Below are 17,716 nucleotides of genomic sequence, written 5' to 3'. Positions count from 1 at the left end.
GGACTGAAATATTGTTTTTGTGGTTTTGTGGGATTTTTTTGTTTTTTTTTTTTTTTTCTTTCTTAGCATATTTCAACTCTGAAAGTTCTCACAGCATTTTTTGTGCAGGCAATATAACTTGATAAAACTTAATGAGAAGAAGTACAACATAGAAAAATTCATGACTTGGACAAGGTCAAGGGAAAAATAACAAAGCCTGAATAAAACAAAAATTCATACAGCCTGGTTCCACTCTCCAGTCAGCAGAAACTGTTGATTGATAGGGTATGATGAACATAGATCTTGATACTTTACTCTTCCATTAATTAGGAATATCAATTACTGACCAGAGCACACTCTTTTCTGATGAAGTAAAACAACCATTCTACTGAAAACCAGTCTCATCAGCTCAACAGAGACACTTCAGACAAACTAAACTAAAAGGTCAACCAAGGACAACTATTAAATTGTAAAAACACTTGTGTGTGCCTGGCCATGTGCAAGAACAGTGTTCACTGCTATATAGTTTCATCTTTACAGAGAAAGAGACCCCCGAATCTGAAATAGAATATTAAGTAGTAACACAAGTGCCCTAACAGTTAACAAATCCAGACCAGTACCCTGCAAGCAAATGTGTAACTGTCTTCAATAAATTTATGAAAAACAATACGACCAAAATTGCATACAGTGCTTGCAGATTTTGGGTTTAATAAACATTTTTATCACAAGAGGTCTGTGAAAGATCAGCAAGGCTACATTTCCAACAACAGCAATTCTTATGCACTGGTCCAATAATGTCCGGTGTTTTTAAAGGGGCACAGATATTTGGATTTTATACCAATCTAATACTTGTGTAGTACATGACAGACCATGATGCTTTGATTCAAAGTGTGAACAAAAGCTGGTTGCTGGTGAGCATGATCCTTCATGCAACAGATTTAGCCATTTGCTGAAGACATCGACTGGCAGAGAATTTAATTTCCTGGACATTTGGCAACTCAATACCTGCAGAAAATAGCTAAAATAGATTTCAAGCAAGTTACTATATATAGATATCGACATGCATGTAACACAAAAACTGGCATTTTGAGGCCCCAGTATATATTATTGTCTTTATAGGCAATTATTTTCTTTCGTTTAAACAAAACCCATTAGAATTTTTTTTACCAAAGCATATGGAGAAGCCAGCCACTTTGTACAAAGCTCAATTAAACATTGAGTAGTTTTACAGCCACCTCGTTCAAATATACCTAATGTTTATTTGCCATTCACTTACTAAACAGCATGCAGGAAATTCAGCTGAATTACACCTTCTTATAATATGAGAAGCTATACCTTTAGTTTCTGAAAGTTTCTCTGCTGCCAGCAGAACATTTGGCCAACCTTCATCTAAGCTCTGCTGAACATCTGTTGCATTACATGTATTTTGTTGGACCTAAAATCTGCTTAAAAGCAACAAAGAATGACATTTGCGAAAAAGGCCAACTAAAGGCACCACACATCCGCTACACAGGCTTATCCCTCACCTCCTCCCTCTGGTTACCACCTTTTTCGAGTCAAAAACTGGAACATCCTTTTCTTCAAAATGTCTAAGTCTCACAGTTGTGTCTCACCAAGAAAGAAAAGTTTTCATCTGCCAGATGGAACAAAAATACAGCCTTCTTCCGAAATTGAAACCTGTGGAACTAGGACCTGCTGGTTTTCTTATATCCCAGTGTGACACCTGAATACAGTCTAAGCAGATGACATACCTGGGTTGGGAACCCAGTCTTCCCCCGTCTTTCAGGCACCTGTGGATACTACACCCAGAACGCACACCTACTTTGGCAGAGCTGCTGATGAACCCGGAGCCCAAAGGATTTGTACAAACACCAAATAACACCAGGCTGTAGGATTTGCTTCTCAACTCAGACCAGGCCACTCTTACACTAATAGGTTGCTCTGCTTATAAAGGGTTGGGGTCTTGGTGCTTCCCTTCCCAAAGACAAATTACTACCTTTCACATCCACAGCCTACCCTTAGATAGTCCCAGGCAGGAATGGGTCCAGCCTCTGAGCCACCGGCGGCCTGCACCATCGAGAATTTTAAACATCCCTCTATAGATTACCCTTTCCCCGACTGAACAAGAAGACAATGGAAGTAATTTGTTACCCACAGGAAAGGCAACGGGGGACTCCTCCCCAATGCCGACCGCTTTCTGCCGCTTACCCCCATCCCCTGAGCAGCCCCGCCCGGTACGGCATGGCCTGGCCTGGCCTGGCCCCGGCTGGAGGCCCCGCTGCCATGTGCCGGGGACAATGCGAGCCGGGTGGCCGGGCCCAGCCTGCGGCGTCGTGACTCCAGGCCGGGACCGGCGGCGGGAAGGGGCCGAGGGCGCGGGGAAACGGGGCTCGGGGAGGGGTGGCGCGTGTGGAACCCCGCTCCCGCCGCTCCCTCAGCCCCGTCTCGCGGCGCCCTCACCCCTTCCCGCCGGCCCTGCCTAGCTTCCCCATCACACAGACCTGCCACGACCCCACCGTCCGCGCCCGTCCCCCCTGCCACGCACACACACCCCGCTTCCCTGTATCGCAGTGCCCGTGGCCCCGGGCCCAGGCCCCGCCGGCCCCCTCACCTCGTTAAGCTGCCTCTCAGCAGCTTCCCGCAGCGCCGGATCCATGGTACCCCGCAGGGCCTCGATGATGGTGTTGGGGTCCATGGCGGCGAGGGGAAGAGGAGAAGTCGGAGGGCAGGGGCCGGAGCCGGGGCCACGCCACTCCGTGCGCACATGGACCCGCCGCCTCACAGCGGCCGCCGGCGCGAAAGGAAGACAGAGCGGCAAAGGCCCGGATAGAGCTGCCCCGCGTCACCGACAGGAGGCGCCACTGCTTCCGCCGCCCACGGCACGCCTCTGCGCCGCACGGAACCATGGGACAGGTAGTCCGAGGTTCACCACCGCTCACCCCGCCAAACAGAGGCAGCGGGCGGTGCGCGCGCGAGAAGGGTGGCAGCGCGTCTGCTGCCGCACGCTGAGGGCAGGGCAGGGACGGGACTGGCGGCCGCGGCCTGGCGATAGGCGCTGTTGGGGGCTGGGCAGGGCGCCTCTGCGGGCGGGGAGCGCTGGCACAGGCTCTGCCCCGAGCTGCGCTGCCCAGGGCTCCTCGGCCGCGTCAGGATTAAGTAGGATCGTCTTATGGAAAGTGCCTTCTTTTCTCACGCACGCTTCCCGATTTCGGAGCGACTTGGATGGCTGGTGAGGAAGGAGGGATGCGTTCGTGGAGGCATGGGGTTTTTTAAAGGCGCTTGCTTTGTAAGGGGCACAGGACACAAGCAGTTCCCAAGCACTTGGGAAAATGCAGTGTTTTGTTCTGTTAGTGTTAGTTTAGGAAAAAAAAAAAAACAAACAAAAAAACGTCCCGAAGATGTGTCAGAAATTTGTCAGAAGACGAATATAACCAGAGCTGTCGCTTGCGGAGGGGTTGACTCAGTCACAAAGTCAGAATTGGATTGCTGAAGCTGGTCCTCTTAAGGCACTTCTTCAGGCTTTATCTTGCAAGCATGGAGGCACTGAGGTAGTTTCACTTATATGACTAATAATAAAATAACCAATGCTACTTACGAGTTAGGTGCATAGTGATTTGTAAAATTTAATTGGTATCCAGAGTCGCTCGCTGTCATATCTTCATTTGCGCGGTGACATGCTGTGAGTGAGGTACTTGAACTTCTGAGAGCTGCTCATGCAAGAAGAATTTATTGGACAGTCAGATAATCAAGACAAATGTCTCACAAACAGCCCATGTTGAACAGGAAATGAAGGCACATTAACAAAGAAATTGTGTATCAAATAGAAAAGCAGAAATGCAAATTGATACAGAAAAACACATAAATTTAAAGCGATGCAATTTAGAAAATTGATGAAGGACTCTTTGCTAGTTAAGTTGAATGATTTCAGGAAATGCCACATTACAACTTGATTCCCTTTACCACTGCACTGCTGTGTTGGAGGTCTTGCAAATGTTTCCTTTACAGGGAGTTAGCATGGACCACAGGCCATTCCCAGTATGTAACCTGGATGAACCCAGCTTGTTTCTGCAGGGCACCCTCTCTCACTTGGCCACCATCCCATGAGAATGGCCCAAGCCAGACTAACCAGTAGCATCTCAGCTGGCTCCATCTGCACTGATCAGGTTTCTAGAGTGTCTTTTCACGTTTAAAACAGCTTAACAGAATTGGTTTTGTATAGAAATTTTCCAGATTAGTAACTTTCCGCAATTGTTGCTGGACTAAAAAACGGATTTAATCAGTTTCTATTGCTACTGCTTTGGGGGGTTTTGGAGATTTGGCTTTTTTTTTTTTTTTTTAATAAGGCTAAAACCTGTGATTTAAAGTATATATCTATTATTGTTATTACTACTACAAGTATGAAAATGAGTATCCCATAAATCTAAACAGTGAGGCTGGCTTTGTAAATAAGCCCAGAAGACACACAGACCCAGACAACCCAAGCAACAATGTGGCATAATGTCAGGACATGATGTCATAGGATGTTCTATAAATTGCTTAGATGTGCAGTCACGCTCCAGTTCTAGATGTTGCCCAAAATGTGAAAGAAGGTGGAATACTGTAGATACGGTACCATTAAAAAATGCTACAACAAAGTCTTTTCCATGCTTTTGAGTGACAGCGCAGATAACAAGATCAAATCTCAATGCTCTTTGTATCCAAGGAGCAAAGCAATAATGCCAGAGAGAACATAGATGCTAAGCTGATCCAGCAACTTATGAAACAGGATATGTCTCTAAAAAGAAAAATAAGTACTTCAAAGGACAAAGGGTTCATGATGTGCTGGTTATACATAATACTCTGCCAGATACACAGGTGGAAATGCTGCTAAGAAAAGCACATGGGATGCAAAGCATTGTCAGCAGAGGTGCTGTGGCTGGCCTATTGCCAGAGCTGTTACCACCTGTATACAAAAGCGAGGAGGACAAAAAGTTATGCAGAAGAATGTGTAAGCGATTGTCCAGAGTCTGAGTACTCTGAAAATAAAACATCATATGTAAGGAATGTTTGCATTCACAAGGATGTTTTCCTTTGCATCTTTTCCCAGAAGTAGTAACAATAGCTAACCTAACAGCAGGATTTGTTCCGTAAATGATTCCCAGAAAATAATGCATACAAGATTCAGTCAAGATGGACATTTCATGTAGACTGGACATCAGCTTTAAGAAGAAACATCCATGAAGATAAAAAAGAATTTATCACAAATCTGAGCAATTTGTTGATAGCCTACATTTGCCACAAGTAATTTAGTGTTGAAAAGGGAGTTGAAATAGTAAAGATCAAAGAAAGCAGGCACACTAGCACTTTGAAGCAATCTAACAGATGACAATTGACATCAAAGTACAAAGGAGCGGTGAGCTTCGATGAACTTCTTGAACACTGAAATTTTGTTGGGATTAAATAAATATACCCACTTCTGTTAGATACTTTCTTTGAACAGTATTAGCAGGACAAAAGAGACTTAAAGTCTAGCCACCACAGCATAGCAATTAGAGGGAACTTTGGCCAAAACTGATTAGCAAAGGAGGCAAAAAAATGGCTCATGTTCATTTTCTCATCGACCAACACCCCCAAGTCCTTCTCTGCAGGGCTGCTCTGAATCTCTTCTCTGCCCAACCTGTAGCTGTGCCTGGGACTGCTCCAACCCAGGTGTAGGACCTTGCACTTGGCATGGTTAAACTTCATCAGGTTGGCATCTGCCCACCTCACAAGCATGTCAAGGTCCCTCTGGATGGCATTCCTTCCCTCCAGGGTATCAACCAAACCACACAGCTTGGTGTCATCATCAGACTTGCTGAGGGTGCACTCAATCCATGTCAGCGACAATGTTGAACAAGACCGGTCCCAACACCGATCCCTGAGGGACACCACTCGTTACCGGTCTCCAGCTGGACATTGAGCCACTGACCACAACTATTTGTGTGCAGCCATCCAGCCAGTTCTATATCCACCGTGTGGTCCATCTATCAAATTGATGTCTCTCCAATTTAGAGACAAGGATGTCATGTGGGACAGTGTCAAACGCTTTGCACAAGTCCAGGTAGATGACATCAACTGCTCTACCCCTGTCCACCAGTTCTGTAGCCCCATCATAGAAGGGCACCCACTTGGTCAGGCAGGATTTCCCCTTAGTGAAGCCATGCTGGCTGTCACCAAGCACCTTGTTGATTTTCATGTGCCTTAGCATGCCTTCCAGGAGAATCTGCTCCAAGATTTTGCCAGGCACAGAGGTGAGACTGACTGGTCTGTAATTCCCCGGGTCATCCATTTTCCCCTTCTTGAAAATGGGGGTTATATTTCCCTTTTTCCAGTCATTGGGAACTTCACCTGACTGCCATGATTTTTCAGATATGATGGACAGTGTCTTAGCAACTTCATTTGCCAGCTCCTTCAGGACCCGCGGATGGATTTCATCAGGTCCCATGGACTTATGTACGTTCAGGTTCTTAAGATGGTCTCGAGCCAGATCCTCTCCTACAGTGGGCCCAAGGTCTTCATTCTCACAGTCCCTGCATCTGCCTTCCAAGGCTTGGGTGGTGTGGTCAGAGCCTTTGCCAGTGAAGACCGGGGCAAAGAAGTCATTGAGTACCTCAGCCTTTTCCAAATCCGGGGTAGCCAGTTCTCCCAATGTCTTCTGGAGGGGGGCTACGTTGTCCCCAGTCTGTCTTTTATTTGCAATGTACTTACAGAATCCCTTCCTGTTATCTTTAACATCCCTAGCCAAGTTTAATTCTAACTGGGCCTTAGCTTTCCTAACCTTGTCGCTAGTTTCCTGGACAACATCCCTGTATTCTTCCCAGGCTGCCTGTCCTTGCTTCCACCTTTTATAAGCCCTTTTTTTCCTTTGAATTTTCCTCAGCAGCTCCTTATCCATCCAAGGAGGTCTCCTGGCTCTCCTGCTGCACTCTCTTCTGGTTGGGATGCAACACTCCTGAGCTTGGAGCAGGTGATCCTTGAATATCAACCGACAGTCTTGGGCCCCCCTGGCCTCTAGGGCTATATCCCATGGACCCTTACTAAGCAGGTTCCTGAAGAAGCCAAAGTCTGCTCTCTTGAAGTCCAGGGCAGTGAGCTTGCTGCACGCTCTTCTCACTGTCCTGAGGATCTCAAATTCGAGCATCTCGTGATCGCTGCATCCAAGGGTGCCCTGGAGAGTCACATTTCCAACCAGCCCCTACCTGTTGGTGAGCACAAGGTCAAGCATGGCACCTCTCCTTGTCAGCTCCTCTATTACTTGCAGAAGGAAGTTGTCTTCCACACAATGGAGGAACCTCCTGGATTGCTTGTGCTGGGCTGTACCGTCCCTCCAACAGATATCAGGGTGAAATGTATACATGCTGCAGACATCAGCTTCCCAGTAGCGTTTGCTGCTATATTCTATATGAATACTTGTAGACAACCTCAGGCCGCTGTGGGAGACCTAAGCTTCTCAAATTATCTCATAAAAGGCAGATGTGGTATTGCATAGGCCTCAAACAGTGGATACAAATCTGCTGCAATTACTCCTGAAGATAAACATGCTCTCACAGACTGTCTTGGGTTTAGCACTTATGTATACTTCCCTGGAAAGTTGGAGCAGTAACAAAGACAGTATTTGTCAGCTTTAATAAAGTAGTATACTCCCTTGGAGCTGAGTGCAGAGCACTACTTAGCATGTATGACTTTCTAGGGGACCATTTTCTTTACAGTTAATGAAAAGCTAAGAGCCAAAAATTGTGTATAAAGGGAGCACAGCTATCAGAGATCCTCCTCGAGCCCTGTCAAGTTTGGGTGCTTTCACCAGATCTTTCTAATAAATTTTGATGCTATCTACGTATTACAACAACAACAAAAAAAGTAACTGATAAATGCTGCTATCAGCTCTTCTGTTCTGGAACACATTTGAAAGCAGCCAAATTGACTCCAGCTACACAAAGACAGCATATTCCTGCATCGACAGCATTCAAAATACCAACCCAGGATCTGGAAAAGAATACTTGCATGTGAAGGTACTTACCAATCCTGCACATCCTAAGGGAGTTTGGACATGGAATGAGTGGATGAATCTCCAGCACCCAAAGCTATTCTGGAGCTACTTCTGATCAATCGAAGGTGGCAATAGGAAGAAAAAAGTATGCACAGAAATATTGTGCCAATATGCAAAGTTTGCAAATAATTATTCATATTAGTCTTAAAAAGCTTAAATGGGATTCAGACATGAAACCACAAAACGAAATGATAGTCGATGTGTTTTGATGTAAAATTGTCAAACAGAGGTGATCAATTGTTTGAGGAGTTCTCTAGTTTGGCTGGGAAAATGGTACAGAATATACAGACTTCTTTGCCTTAAAATATCACAGAAGACTATAATGTAACCCTGAGGACACATTGGAGGGGTTGAGAACTGGCTAAATTATAGTTCTCTGCAAAAAGGTAGTAAGAGCAGCTATTTAAGGGACCAGTTTCTATTGGAGTTCTACCAATACCAGTAGCTGACTCTAGGCTATTTGATACTTTAGCAGTTTTGAAATACAAAATTCACTGCTGATTTTTGAGGATGATGTAAGATTATCAAAACAATCCTATATGGATGGGATATAGCTGGTAACCTGAACAACAAACAGAAATGCACTTCAATGCAGTCAAATGTGAAGTTACATATTTAAGAACAGAAAATGCACACAGGTTTCTGCCAAGTGGGAAGATTGTTGGGGACACTGTGGGCATGCAGATTGGCATGAGCACCCAGGAGGATGTTTTGGCAAGACTTTGTACAGTCTTTGAGTGGAAAATAGTGGGCTGGGAAGGGGGAGTGGGGAAGTGATTTGTCACTTCCGCTGGTGCTGGAGAGACAGATACTACATAACCAGAGAACAACTCTAGCATTTACATTTTTAAGTATTTACAAACTGTATTGTATAAAATAGCAACAAAAGTTATTTGGGATGAGACCTATTTGAAATGTCTGAGTTAGGTTTAAGAAAAAAGTTGTGAGGAATCCCGATTAGTGAATGTTGCTGCTGCAATGAGATAAAGCAAGAGATACAGTAGGCAGCATAAAGGTCGCTTCTCGTGGAGTCCCTGGTCTGAGGTTGGCTTTAACTGAGAGAGCAGGGTGCTATAGTGTGCATGGCCTGTGGTTGCACAGCTCCTTTTAACCCCTTGCAGTCCAGTGGGAGTTGGCTTCACCACTAAAAGGAACTTTGGTGAAGTTTTGTTTAGGGTGCATATAAAGAAGCCACTGAGCTGCTTGATGCAGCCATGAGCTTAGTAGTTGCTCCACCTTGTCAAAAAAATAAAGCATGAGCCACCCCCACCCCCTCCAGCCAGCTGGCAAAGCTTGAGCAGATGCTAAACCCCACATTCAAACAGGGTTCCCAGCGGACAGAGGCTGAAAACAAGATTTGCTTGGAAGCTGGTGGAAGTGTGTTTGAGTGGAACAGCAGGAGTAAAACTGCTGAGATGAAACAGTCACTGTAATAGAGCCAGTGATATTAAGGTCCTGAGCAACTGCCAAGGAGCTAGAGCTTTTACAGAGCTTTTATAGAGCTTTCAGACTAATGGTTTATAAAAAAAGCCACCCAAAACTAAAAACCAAAAAACCCCTAACAACAAAACAATGAACAAACCCCTCTGATGTATGATGCTTACGAGTTCAGAAAAACTGGAGTTCTAACTTTTTTCAAATTTTTATAAACATTTCTTCAAAGGTGCAGGACTCCCACATCGATCCCTTCTTTTAACAGTTAAGTCTGGGTAGCAAGCTGGGAATGAAGGGTGACAGTATCTCCTCAAGAAGAAAATACTGGCTACCGAACAACTGTTGAGTGAAGAAAGATGCAACAGGATCAAATGTCTGAGTGATGGAAATAGAGAAGCACTGAAACAAACTCACAGCAGCAGTAATCAGTACTCTGTCTCTCAATGCCTTCTGACTGAGACTAGATGCTGTTCTGGAAGATATGTTTTAGTAAAAACACAAGCTGTTCTTCAGTCAAACTGGTAAAATTAGTGCTTTAATAAATAGTATATGCAGTAAAGCTTGAATTGCTAATCCTATGCAGGATGTTGGACTAGATGATGTGATCATAAACTGCACTATGGTTTGGGGCTTGCTGTTCACTTTCAAGGTAGACATGTCTGCTCCTGAAGGCTCTGTTTCCACAACGTGGAAGTCCAGCTAACCCAGTCCAGAACCTGCTTCAGGCTCTGTGTGACAGGCAATGGAGCAGTAGCTATAGCTACAGTAGTTTTACCTCCTCCTCCCTCATGTGCTGTTTTCCAGCCTGTATTTTTATATTTGCATGTGTATCTATGCTTTTAGCTTTCCCTTACCGTGATATGGAGTCCTCTCCAGTTTGGTAACTCTGTTTCTGCCAAACTTTGTAAAAATGTACTTCACACAGGGAAAATAGAATAGCAAGAGGCAGTTTCAAGTAAGTCTCAGTGGCATGTAGATACAGACAATGAATGTTGGACACTAGAAAATGGTGAATTCTGTGCACAAAGACATTGAATTTCATGGCCCTTAGGGAAAATGCCAGACTTACAGAGATGCAGAATGGCAGATCTGTGACACCCTGGAGAGATAAGCAGGAGATTGTAACGGGTACTTGCAGCACTAAGATGGCACTAAAAGTTTATGCTCTTCATGTTTTTAATTCAGTTGCATAACCACAGAAGTTACAAATGCATTGACTGGAATGTGCTATGCTACTGTGAGGTAAAAACTCATGCTGAAGATCATGGATTTGTGGCAAATGTATACAACATGTCCTCAGAATAATGACTGTGCTTACTGTTCTCCACGAATGTTTTGTCTTTATATGCTTTATGGGCATTGTATTTTGAAAGGAAGCAAGCATGCCATTTCCTTACTGTTCCTTAAGAACAGTAAGATAAGTCCCAAGCTCATCTTATTTTTCATGATTGTTCCTAAAAGGGACACTTGTGGATCAAATGTAATGGGGAATTCAAATTTTGAGGAAGCAAATTTATAGAAAATCTTAAGTATAAGGGATGCTCATCCATGATTCAGTAGTGGTCCAGCAGATGCTGATTTTCAAAACACAAGCTTTTTAATGCTGTTTTGACGGCCAAGATGCAGCAATAAACTGAAATTGTTCAGAAATAGCTGGAAAACAGGCAAAAATTTCTGAAACTTGCTAAGAGTGAAGAAGTATGTTTAATCTATAACTTCAGTTGTATTATTAAACTTGAGTTCAAGTGAGGCTTGTGCAAGCTGTATGTGCATCTATCAAAGTATATTTCTTTCTGTTTAATAAGAGAGTTCAAGTTAGTCCTGTTTGGAATAATTTTAGTCTTTATAATCATATCCTGTTTCCATTTAAATTGATTAAATAACAATGTACAGTAGAACAGGACTAGGATTTTATTAGATTAAAAATTCACTCCGAATAAATTCTCAGCACTTAGGAAAAGCTTTTCATTTGCAAGGAACTACATACATGCATTAAGAATTCTAGTAATCTAGTAACATAGCATTCAGTTGATTAACTCATTCCAGTCTGTGCAGTTCTAGGCAGCTGTCTCCATAACCCACCTGTTTTCAGGAAGTGTGCCAGCATGGCTCTGCAGCAGCAGCCCTAATTGCCTAAGAAGCATTTGGGAGGCTCAGCAGCCAGGGAGGTTGTAAGGCGGTCAGTGGTGCGCCAGGCCGTGGTGAGGAGCAGCTGGTGCGCTCAGGGCTGCCCACACCCTTGGTCATCAGTTCCCAATGCTACTGTGAGGTGATGCAACGCAACTTGTAAAATATATTTTTTTGTTGTAAAACCAGATTATTTCCTTCTTTTACTTGCATTTTAGATGTTATCTGATTAGCACTTTTATTAGGTGACTCACAGTGTTTATTATTTGCAAGTCTTTACAATTTAGTATTGTTGTCCAAACAGGATAAATATGTTTTCCGCTAGGTTATACTCTTTAAACACTGGTATTTTCTTATTTAACAGAAGTGGTTATAATGGTGAAGGGTAAACACAGGACCCCTTCTGACCTGTATGTAAATTCCTAAAGACATAGAGATACTAAAACAAGCACTGAAATTGCTATTATTCAACTTTATACTCTACCTGTGGGCACATGTATGTATTTCTTGATGACCGTTGGTGCACCACTGTTTATATGGAATACAAGGTGGGTGAGCTGGGGTGTGTGAGTGCTACAGCTAGGTATCACACAAACACATAGGACACAGCGTTCTCTTAGTTAGCTTCTCCATGTGCAGCAGCCCAGGCATATTAGCATTATGCTTGACTCAAGCTGGCTGAGTTAGTACAGAGCTGGCCCAGAAATTCATACTCCTGTGGCTTCCAGGCTCTTGGTAACCAACAGCTAAATTAAAATTAGCTCTGTTAGGCTGATCTGTGGGACAAACACACCTCATGATTGCTGCATGCTAATTCCAGTAGCTGCAACTGCAAGGCAGGGAATGTGCGTGGAAATATGAGAACCTTATTGCCAGTGCCCATGTCTTTGGCTGAACAAGACTATGTTTTTTACGTGTGTTTTGTGAAGTAACAAAGTGGAAAACACTTGTCCCTCATTTCACCTTTTGAAGGCACATGAATGAAGCATGCAGAGCAACACCATGTTCTCAGGGTAACAAAGAGATGTGTCAGCTTCCTCCCTGGGCACTCTTCATACACCTTGGCTCCTGCTTACCAGCATTCTGCTGTTCTGCTCCTAGCCTTTACTGAGCAGGATTCCGTGCTCATGTTTCTTCTGGGTTGACAAGATAAAATGATTAATTTCTACAGCTAAATCAAGCTGAAAGTTTATTGAAGTATTTGCATGAAACTGTGTCACCAGTACAGCAAGTAATTCCACACAAAAACGCAAATATGCTGGTTCAGATGTAGTAAGGATTACCACAGAATAATGGCATGCCAGCTTTTTTAAGTTCTTTTAAAACCACTTATCAGTCTTCTTGTGGATTCCTTTTATTTTATCTGTATTAGCCTTGCTTATTCAGAAATTATTACAACACATTAATAATGTCTTACACAGGCATCTGAAATTTCTGCAGTCATGGGCTTTAAACTATTTTGTTGCAGAAAGCAGACCAAAAAGATGAACCTGTAGTCTGTTCACAGACAAAAGGAACTAGTATTGTGTACAGTACAAAACATATGCATTTCCTTATCACAGATATTTGTAGGTCTGGATTTCTGCATTCAGAAAACCTATTTGACAGAAAACTTGTCTAGGACTGGGTGCATAATGTTCAAGGTTGAAACAAAGAGGTTTCCTTCACAGAACTGCCTTAGGTGAAAAGAGTCTATCCTTATCAGACTGTCCCCATTTAATCTCTAATCCTGATTATGAACTGACTCTGTGAAACTCATGTATTTTGGTAATAAAATGTGAATCCATGCTGACTAGTCCTACCTTCTTGTCTTCCATGTGCTTAGAGATGGCCTCCAGATGAGCTGTTCTATCACGTATCCAGGGATTGAGGTGAGGCTGACTAGCCTGTAGCTCCCAGGGTCCTCCTTCTTGCCCTTTTTAAAGACTGGGGTGACATTTGCTTTCTTCCAGTCCTCTGGCACATTTCCTGGTTGCCATGACCTTTCAAAGATTATAGAGAGTGGTCTAGCAATGACACCTGCCAGCTCTCACAGCTCTTGTGGGTGCATCCTGTCAGGGCCCATGGACTTGTGGATATCAAGTTTGTCTAATGGATACTTAATCCAATCCTCCTCAAACAAGGGAAAGACTTCTTTTCCCCAGACTTTCTCCCTGGTCTCCTGGTGAGAGATTCCTGAAGGCTGTCCTTGGCATTGAAGACAGAAGGCATTCAGTATCTCTGCCTTCTCTCTCACCAGGGTCTCTGCTTCCTCCAGTAATGGGCCCACATTTTCCCTAGTTTTCCTCCTATTATTGGTGTATTTAAAGAAGCCCTTCTTCTTGTTCTGCAGTTTGCCACTGCATAATACTTTTCTAATGATGACCTGAATATATTTCTTAAAACCTATCTGTGTGGTTGTATCTAGCAAGGATGAAGGGCTTTCTTCCTTGTGGATTGGTTATTGGCCCACTCATTATGAATGGTTACTTTCTGGGAGAACTTAGACCTTAGAGGCTAGATCAGGATGAAATACTGGGCACTCTCACTGCAGACGTTTTGTATCTTACAGAAAAAGCAAACCAGAAGAAAATACAGCATGACATTTGCACATACTCTGATTAGACCATGCATTCTTAGATTGTGAATTGTGACAGGAAAAAAGTTTAAGCCTATTAACTTTTGCTCTGCTAATCTAAAATGCAATTCATGCAATTTATCTGAAGGTTGCTGGGACTCCCTACAATGTAGAGAATATTTAAAAGTTCTAAACTTTGTCACTGGAAGTTTTGCTCTTTTTTTTTTTTTTTAAGTAATGATGGGTTTTCCTTTTTTTCCTTTTTTCTTATCCTTCTTTCTTGTACAATCTGTTTTGCGCTCACATATTACCTGAACACACTTCTCCATCTTCCTTTCCTATTAAAATTGTTCCGAATATTCTTCCCAAATTATGAGTGTAAGTGCTATGTGATTTTTTCCCAAATTTTTCTGTCTGATCTCCACTTCCAAAGATGCCAAATTCTTCCATTCTTCCTCCTCTAAGATAGAAGAAAATTTCAATCAAAGTAGAAACTCTGACCTCTCTATGCATATCTTCTGAGGTCCTTGAGCATCACCTGGAGATAAAGCAAAGGATCAACCAGCCTACAGTTCTTCTGCCTGCAGGCTAACCAGCAGTTTGTTGATGACTGTAAATAACTGCTGGTCGGGCTTTTAAATCTGAAAATTATTAATTCTGAAAAGCAAGGAGCATTCATTTAACTTTTTAAATCTTCATTCAGGTTTCCAGTGCAAATTAGGAAAAACTGCAGAAATGAGCCTTCAGGTACTTGACTGTAATGTTTCCCTGCACTACTTCCATACATCAATGAAAACAGAGCATGAGCAGTGAATGGCTTTAAGCATCCAACCTGCTGTGATTCATGAGTACATTGATGATGAGAATAGATTCAGAAGCAACACTAAAAGCAGCAGAACTTCAAGCTGATGATTTCATAATGGTTGGAAGAAGGATGAGTAAAGTAGTGCCTCTGTCACTCATAACACCACCCAGTGTGGTGTGTAAGGCCTGTGTCATATGACAGGCTGCTTCTGCCATCAGACCAGAACTGTGCTCCCCCCATGTGACACAATATTGTTTAACAAGTTATGTAGGTAGGAGAGAAATGTATTGTGGGAACATAAAATCCTAGGAATGCAGTGTCATATGACATAGTGCTATACTGAGGCATTCTGCGCTGAATTTCAGAGAAGCTGAGGTCAGAAGTCAGATACTCAGCACTTTTGAAAAGCTCTGTCTTTTATAATTTCTCCTTTGACAGTCATCATTACCACAATCTGGGTCACATTGCTTAAAGTCATTTTGTTATTCAGGTAATTAGTGAGAAGAAATGCAAATCCTTCCTAACATGAAGCAAGTGTTAATTTTATAATTTTCTGGTCTGCTTTCCAAAACTATGTGCCTGTATTGCTGATTTGCTCCTCCTTTTCCAAGCCAAATGCATTTACCACTTAACATGAAAGGATGATTAGAACTGCACTCAGAGCACAATGTGGAAGATGATCACTGTTGATTTAACCATTTGACTCTGCAATGCCATTAGGCAATTGGCTGTTGATGTACCCTTTCTGCTGGTAACCCAATTCAGGTAACCAAGTAGTGTGTTGTGTAAAGACCACATTCCAAGAGAGCTGTAGAATAAACAAGGAAGTTGGACCGGTTTTTATTCAGATCTCAACATGGTCTCATTTTTTTAATTTTTCACCATATTTGCTCTCTGCTTTGCATCTTATCAGTTTCAGTTGTTTTTTTATAAGCATATTTTCTCTTCTAACTTCTTTCTTAGTATTAGGGGACAGAGCTAAAACCTTAATTCAGGGCAAGTTAGAATAAAAGAAACCTTTATTATAACGTAACCCACTTAGCCTGCTTGAGTAAGAAAGCAAAATGCAGGAAGGAAATGTCAATAGGTAGTTACAATTATCTGACTCCTTGTCTACTTTTTAAGAACCTGGCAGCAAAAGGAGATCACTCAGGCCTTGGCAAATTCCAGCATGTGTTCCACTTGGGACTTTGTGACAACAGGGAGAAAAGCAGCTTAGAAACACCTGATTGCACTCTGCAGCATTAACTTCTGTCACTGCACCAGCAGATTAGACACTGTGAAAGCTACACACCCAAGTGTGTGTCCAATACTGGGAGGTGACGTGAAGCTGGCTGTCCAGACCAAAGATCTTTGTGAGTTACCTTCATAGAAACCCCAGGCTTTCCAGGTAAGGCATATTACGGGCCCATATGGATGGATACCGCAATGTGGTTAGATCAGGAACAGTGACATGGCCCACAGAAGGGTGACAGTATATGATGGGGCTGTGATGGGATTGAGAGTGGGTAGAACAAGCCACAGACACAGGCTGTTTAAATGGGCACTGCAAGTCTCCTTTTTTTTTTTTTTTCTGCCAGTATACCATTCGCAGCATTGATTTTAGACAACTTTGTGGCCATACAGGAAAGCAGTTCAGGAACTAGTCCAAAAAGAATAAACCAGCAAAAAGAAACACAGAAACAGTATTATTCAGTGAGATCAAAGGTCCCTGCTGAGGCTCCTTATTCATGCCCTCCCTCTTGAATTTGTGTGCCCAAGAACAAGAATCAAAAGACAGAAACTTCTGCCAGCACCCCAGCATATACCTTATGCCTCAGCTTAACTGAGCTGAAACTCCAGTTCCACACCTGTAGAGGTACAATCTGTAAGAACAGCCTGAAAACATTTTAATAGCATCTAAAGAGAAATTAAAATACATCTTTGGTCAGATTCAAGACAGAGTTTTTATCAGCGTGGAATAACTTAGATTTGGAAACTTTTGCCCTTCAGACAGGAATGTCCAGCTATCTCATTGCTCCTTCTCCTCCCTCCTTCAATCCTTGAAGGGACATATTCCTTCTTAGAAGGAATAGTGGAATTTTTGGCTATGTCAGTATAAACTCAGCCGCAGACAGTGTATAACTTTGTTACACTTAATCCTAACCTAGTATTAAATGTGAACCTTGCCTAGTGGGTGTATCCTAGAACAAGGGCATGTACATTCACTACATGGAAATGTACAAATGTGATAGTTATCACAAGTAATAAACACCAGATTAGAAATACCTCAACTGCAGCAGCCGTGTGCTGCATGGCTGAAGTATTGTGCAGCTGTTTTTGAGTCAAGCAAGGACTCTCCTTGCCACTCCTCATACTTGCTCTCCTCTGGGGCTGCCTCCCTTTCTCTGTGCTGTGGACTGCTGCTAGTGTTGGCCACCCCTACAGTGCTGTGCTCAATGATGTATGGGTTGTGCTGGGCTTCACAGGAGTCTGCAGAGAGATCTGAGGGGGTAATAAGCAACCATAAGGTGCCAGGAAAATTTTCTTGTTTTCAAAATATTTTTACCTCCCTTGCTACCCCTCTCAAGGAGCTGACATTGGCTGAACTCTTCAATGTATTTTTTGCCTGAGCCCATTCCCAGAACTCAGAGGCTGAAGGCTGTTGGGATGAGGCAGCTGACAGGCTGAGGTGGAGTTGTTCAGCCTTCTTCCTCCCACAAACACTAAGTTACTTATTTCTGTCAGGAGGACACTCGAGATTCCCTGT

The 17,716-nt window shown here is 43.1% G+C and overlaps 1 protein-coding gene and 1 long non-coding RNA gene across 2 annotated transcripts in view; one reads left to right on the top strand and one right to left on the bottom strand.

The window, feature by feature from the left end:
- Positions 1-2,818, bottom strand: part of IPO7 (importin 7) — a 41,234-nt gene extending 38,416 nt beyond the window's left edge. The window contains exon 1 of the mRNA XM_057418134.1: positions 2,591-2,818. Within this exon, the coding sequence (XP_057274117.1) occupies positions 2,591-2,674 (84 nt within the window). The 5' untranslated portion in view covers positions 2,675-2,818. The remainder of the gene's footprint in view (positions 1-2,590) is intronic.
- Positions 2,819-3,401: 583 nt separating this feature from the next.
- LOC130604019 (uncharacterized) lies at positions 3,402-17,674 on the top strand. Its single transcript, XR_008973349.1, has 3 exons — positions 3,402-3,527; positions 16,093-16,357; positions 17,538-17,674. It is a non-coding gene; the product is annotated as an uncharacterized LOC130604019 (long non-coding RNA).
- Positions 17,675-17,716: the final 42 nt, after the last annotated feature.

Source organism: Pezoporus wallicus, unplaced genomic scaffold (assembly GCF_028554395.1).
Source record: "Pezoporus wallicus isolate ANWC-B61680 ecotype Strahan unplaced genomic scaffold, APGP_CSIRO_Pwel_v1 contig_2025, whole genome shotgun sequence".
Lineage (NCBI taxonomy): Eukaryota > Metazoa > Chordata > Aves > Psittaciformes > Psittacidae > Pezoporus > Pezoporus wallicus.
Note: the sequence above shows the minus strand (reverse complement) of the source record. Positions and strands in the feature narration are given on the sequence as shown.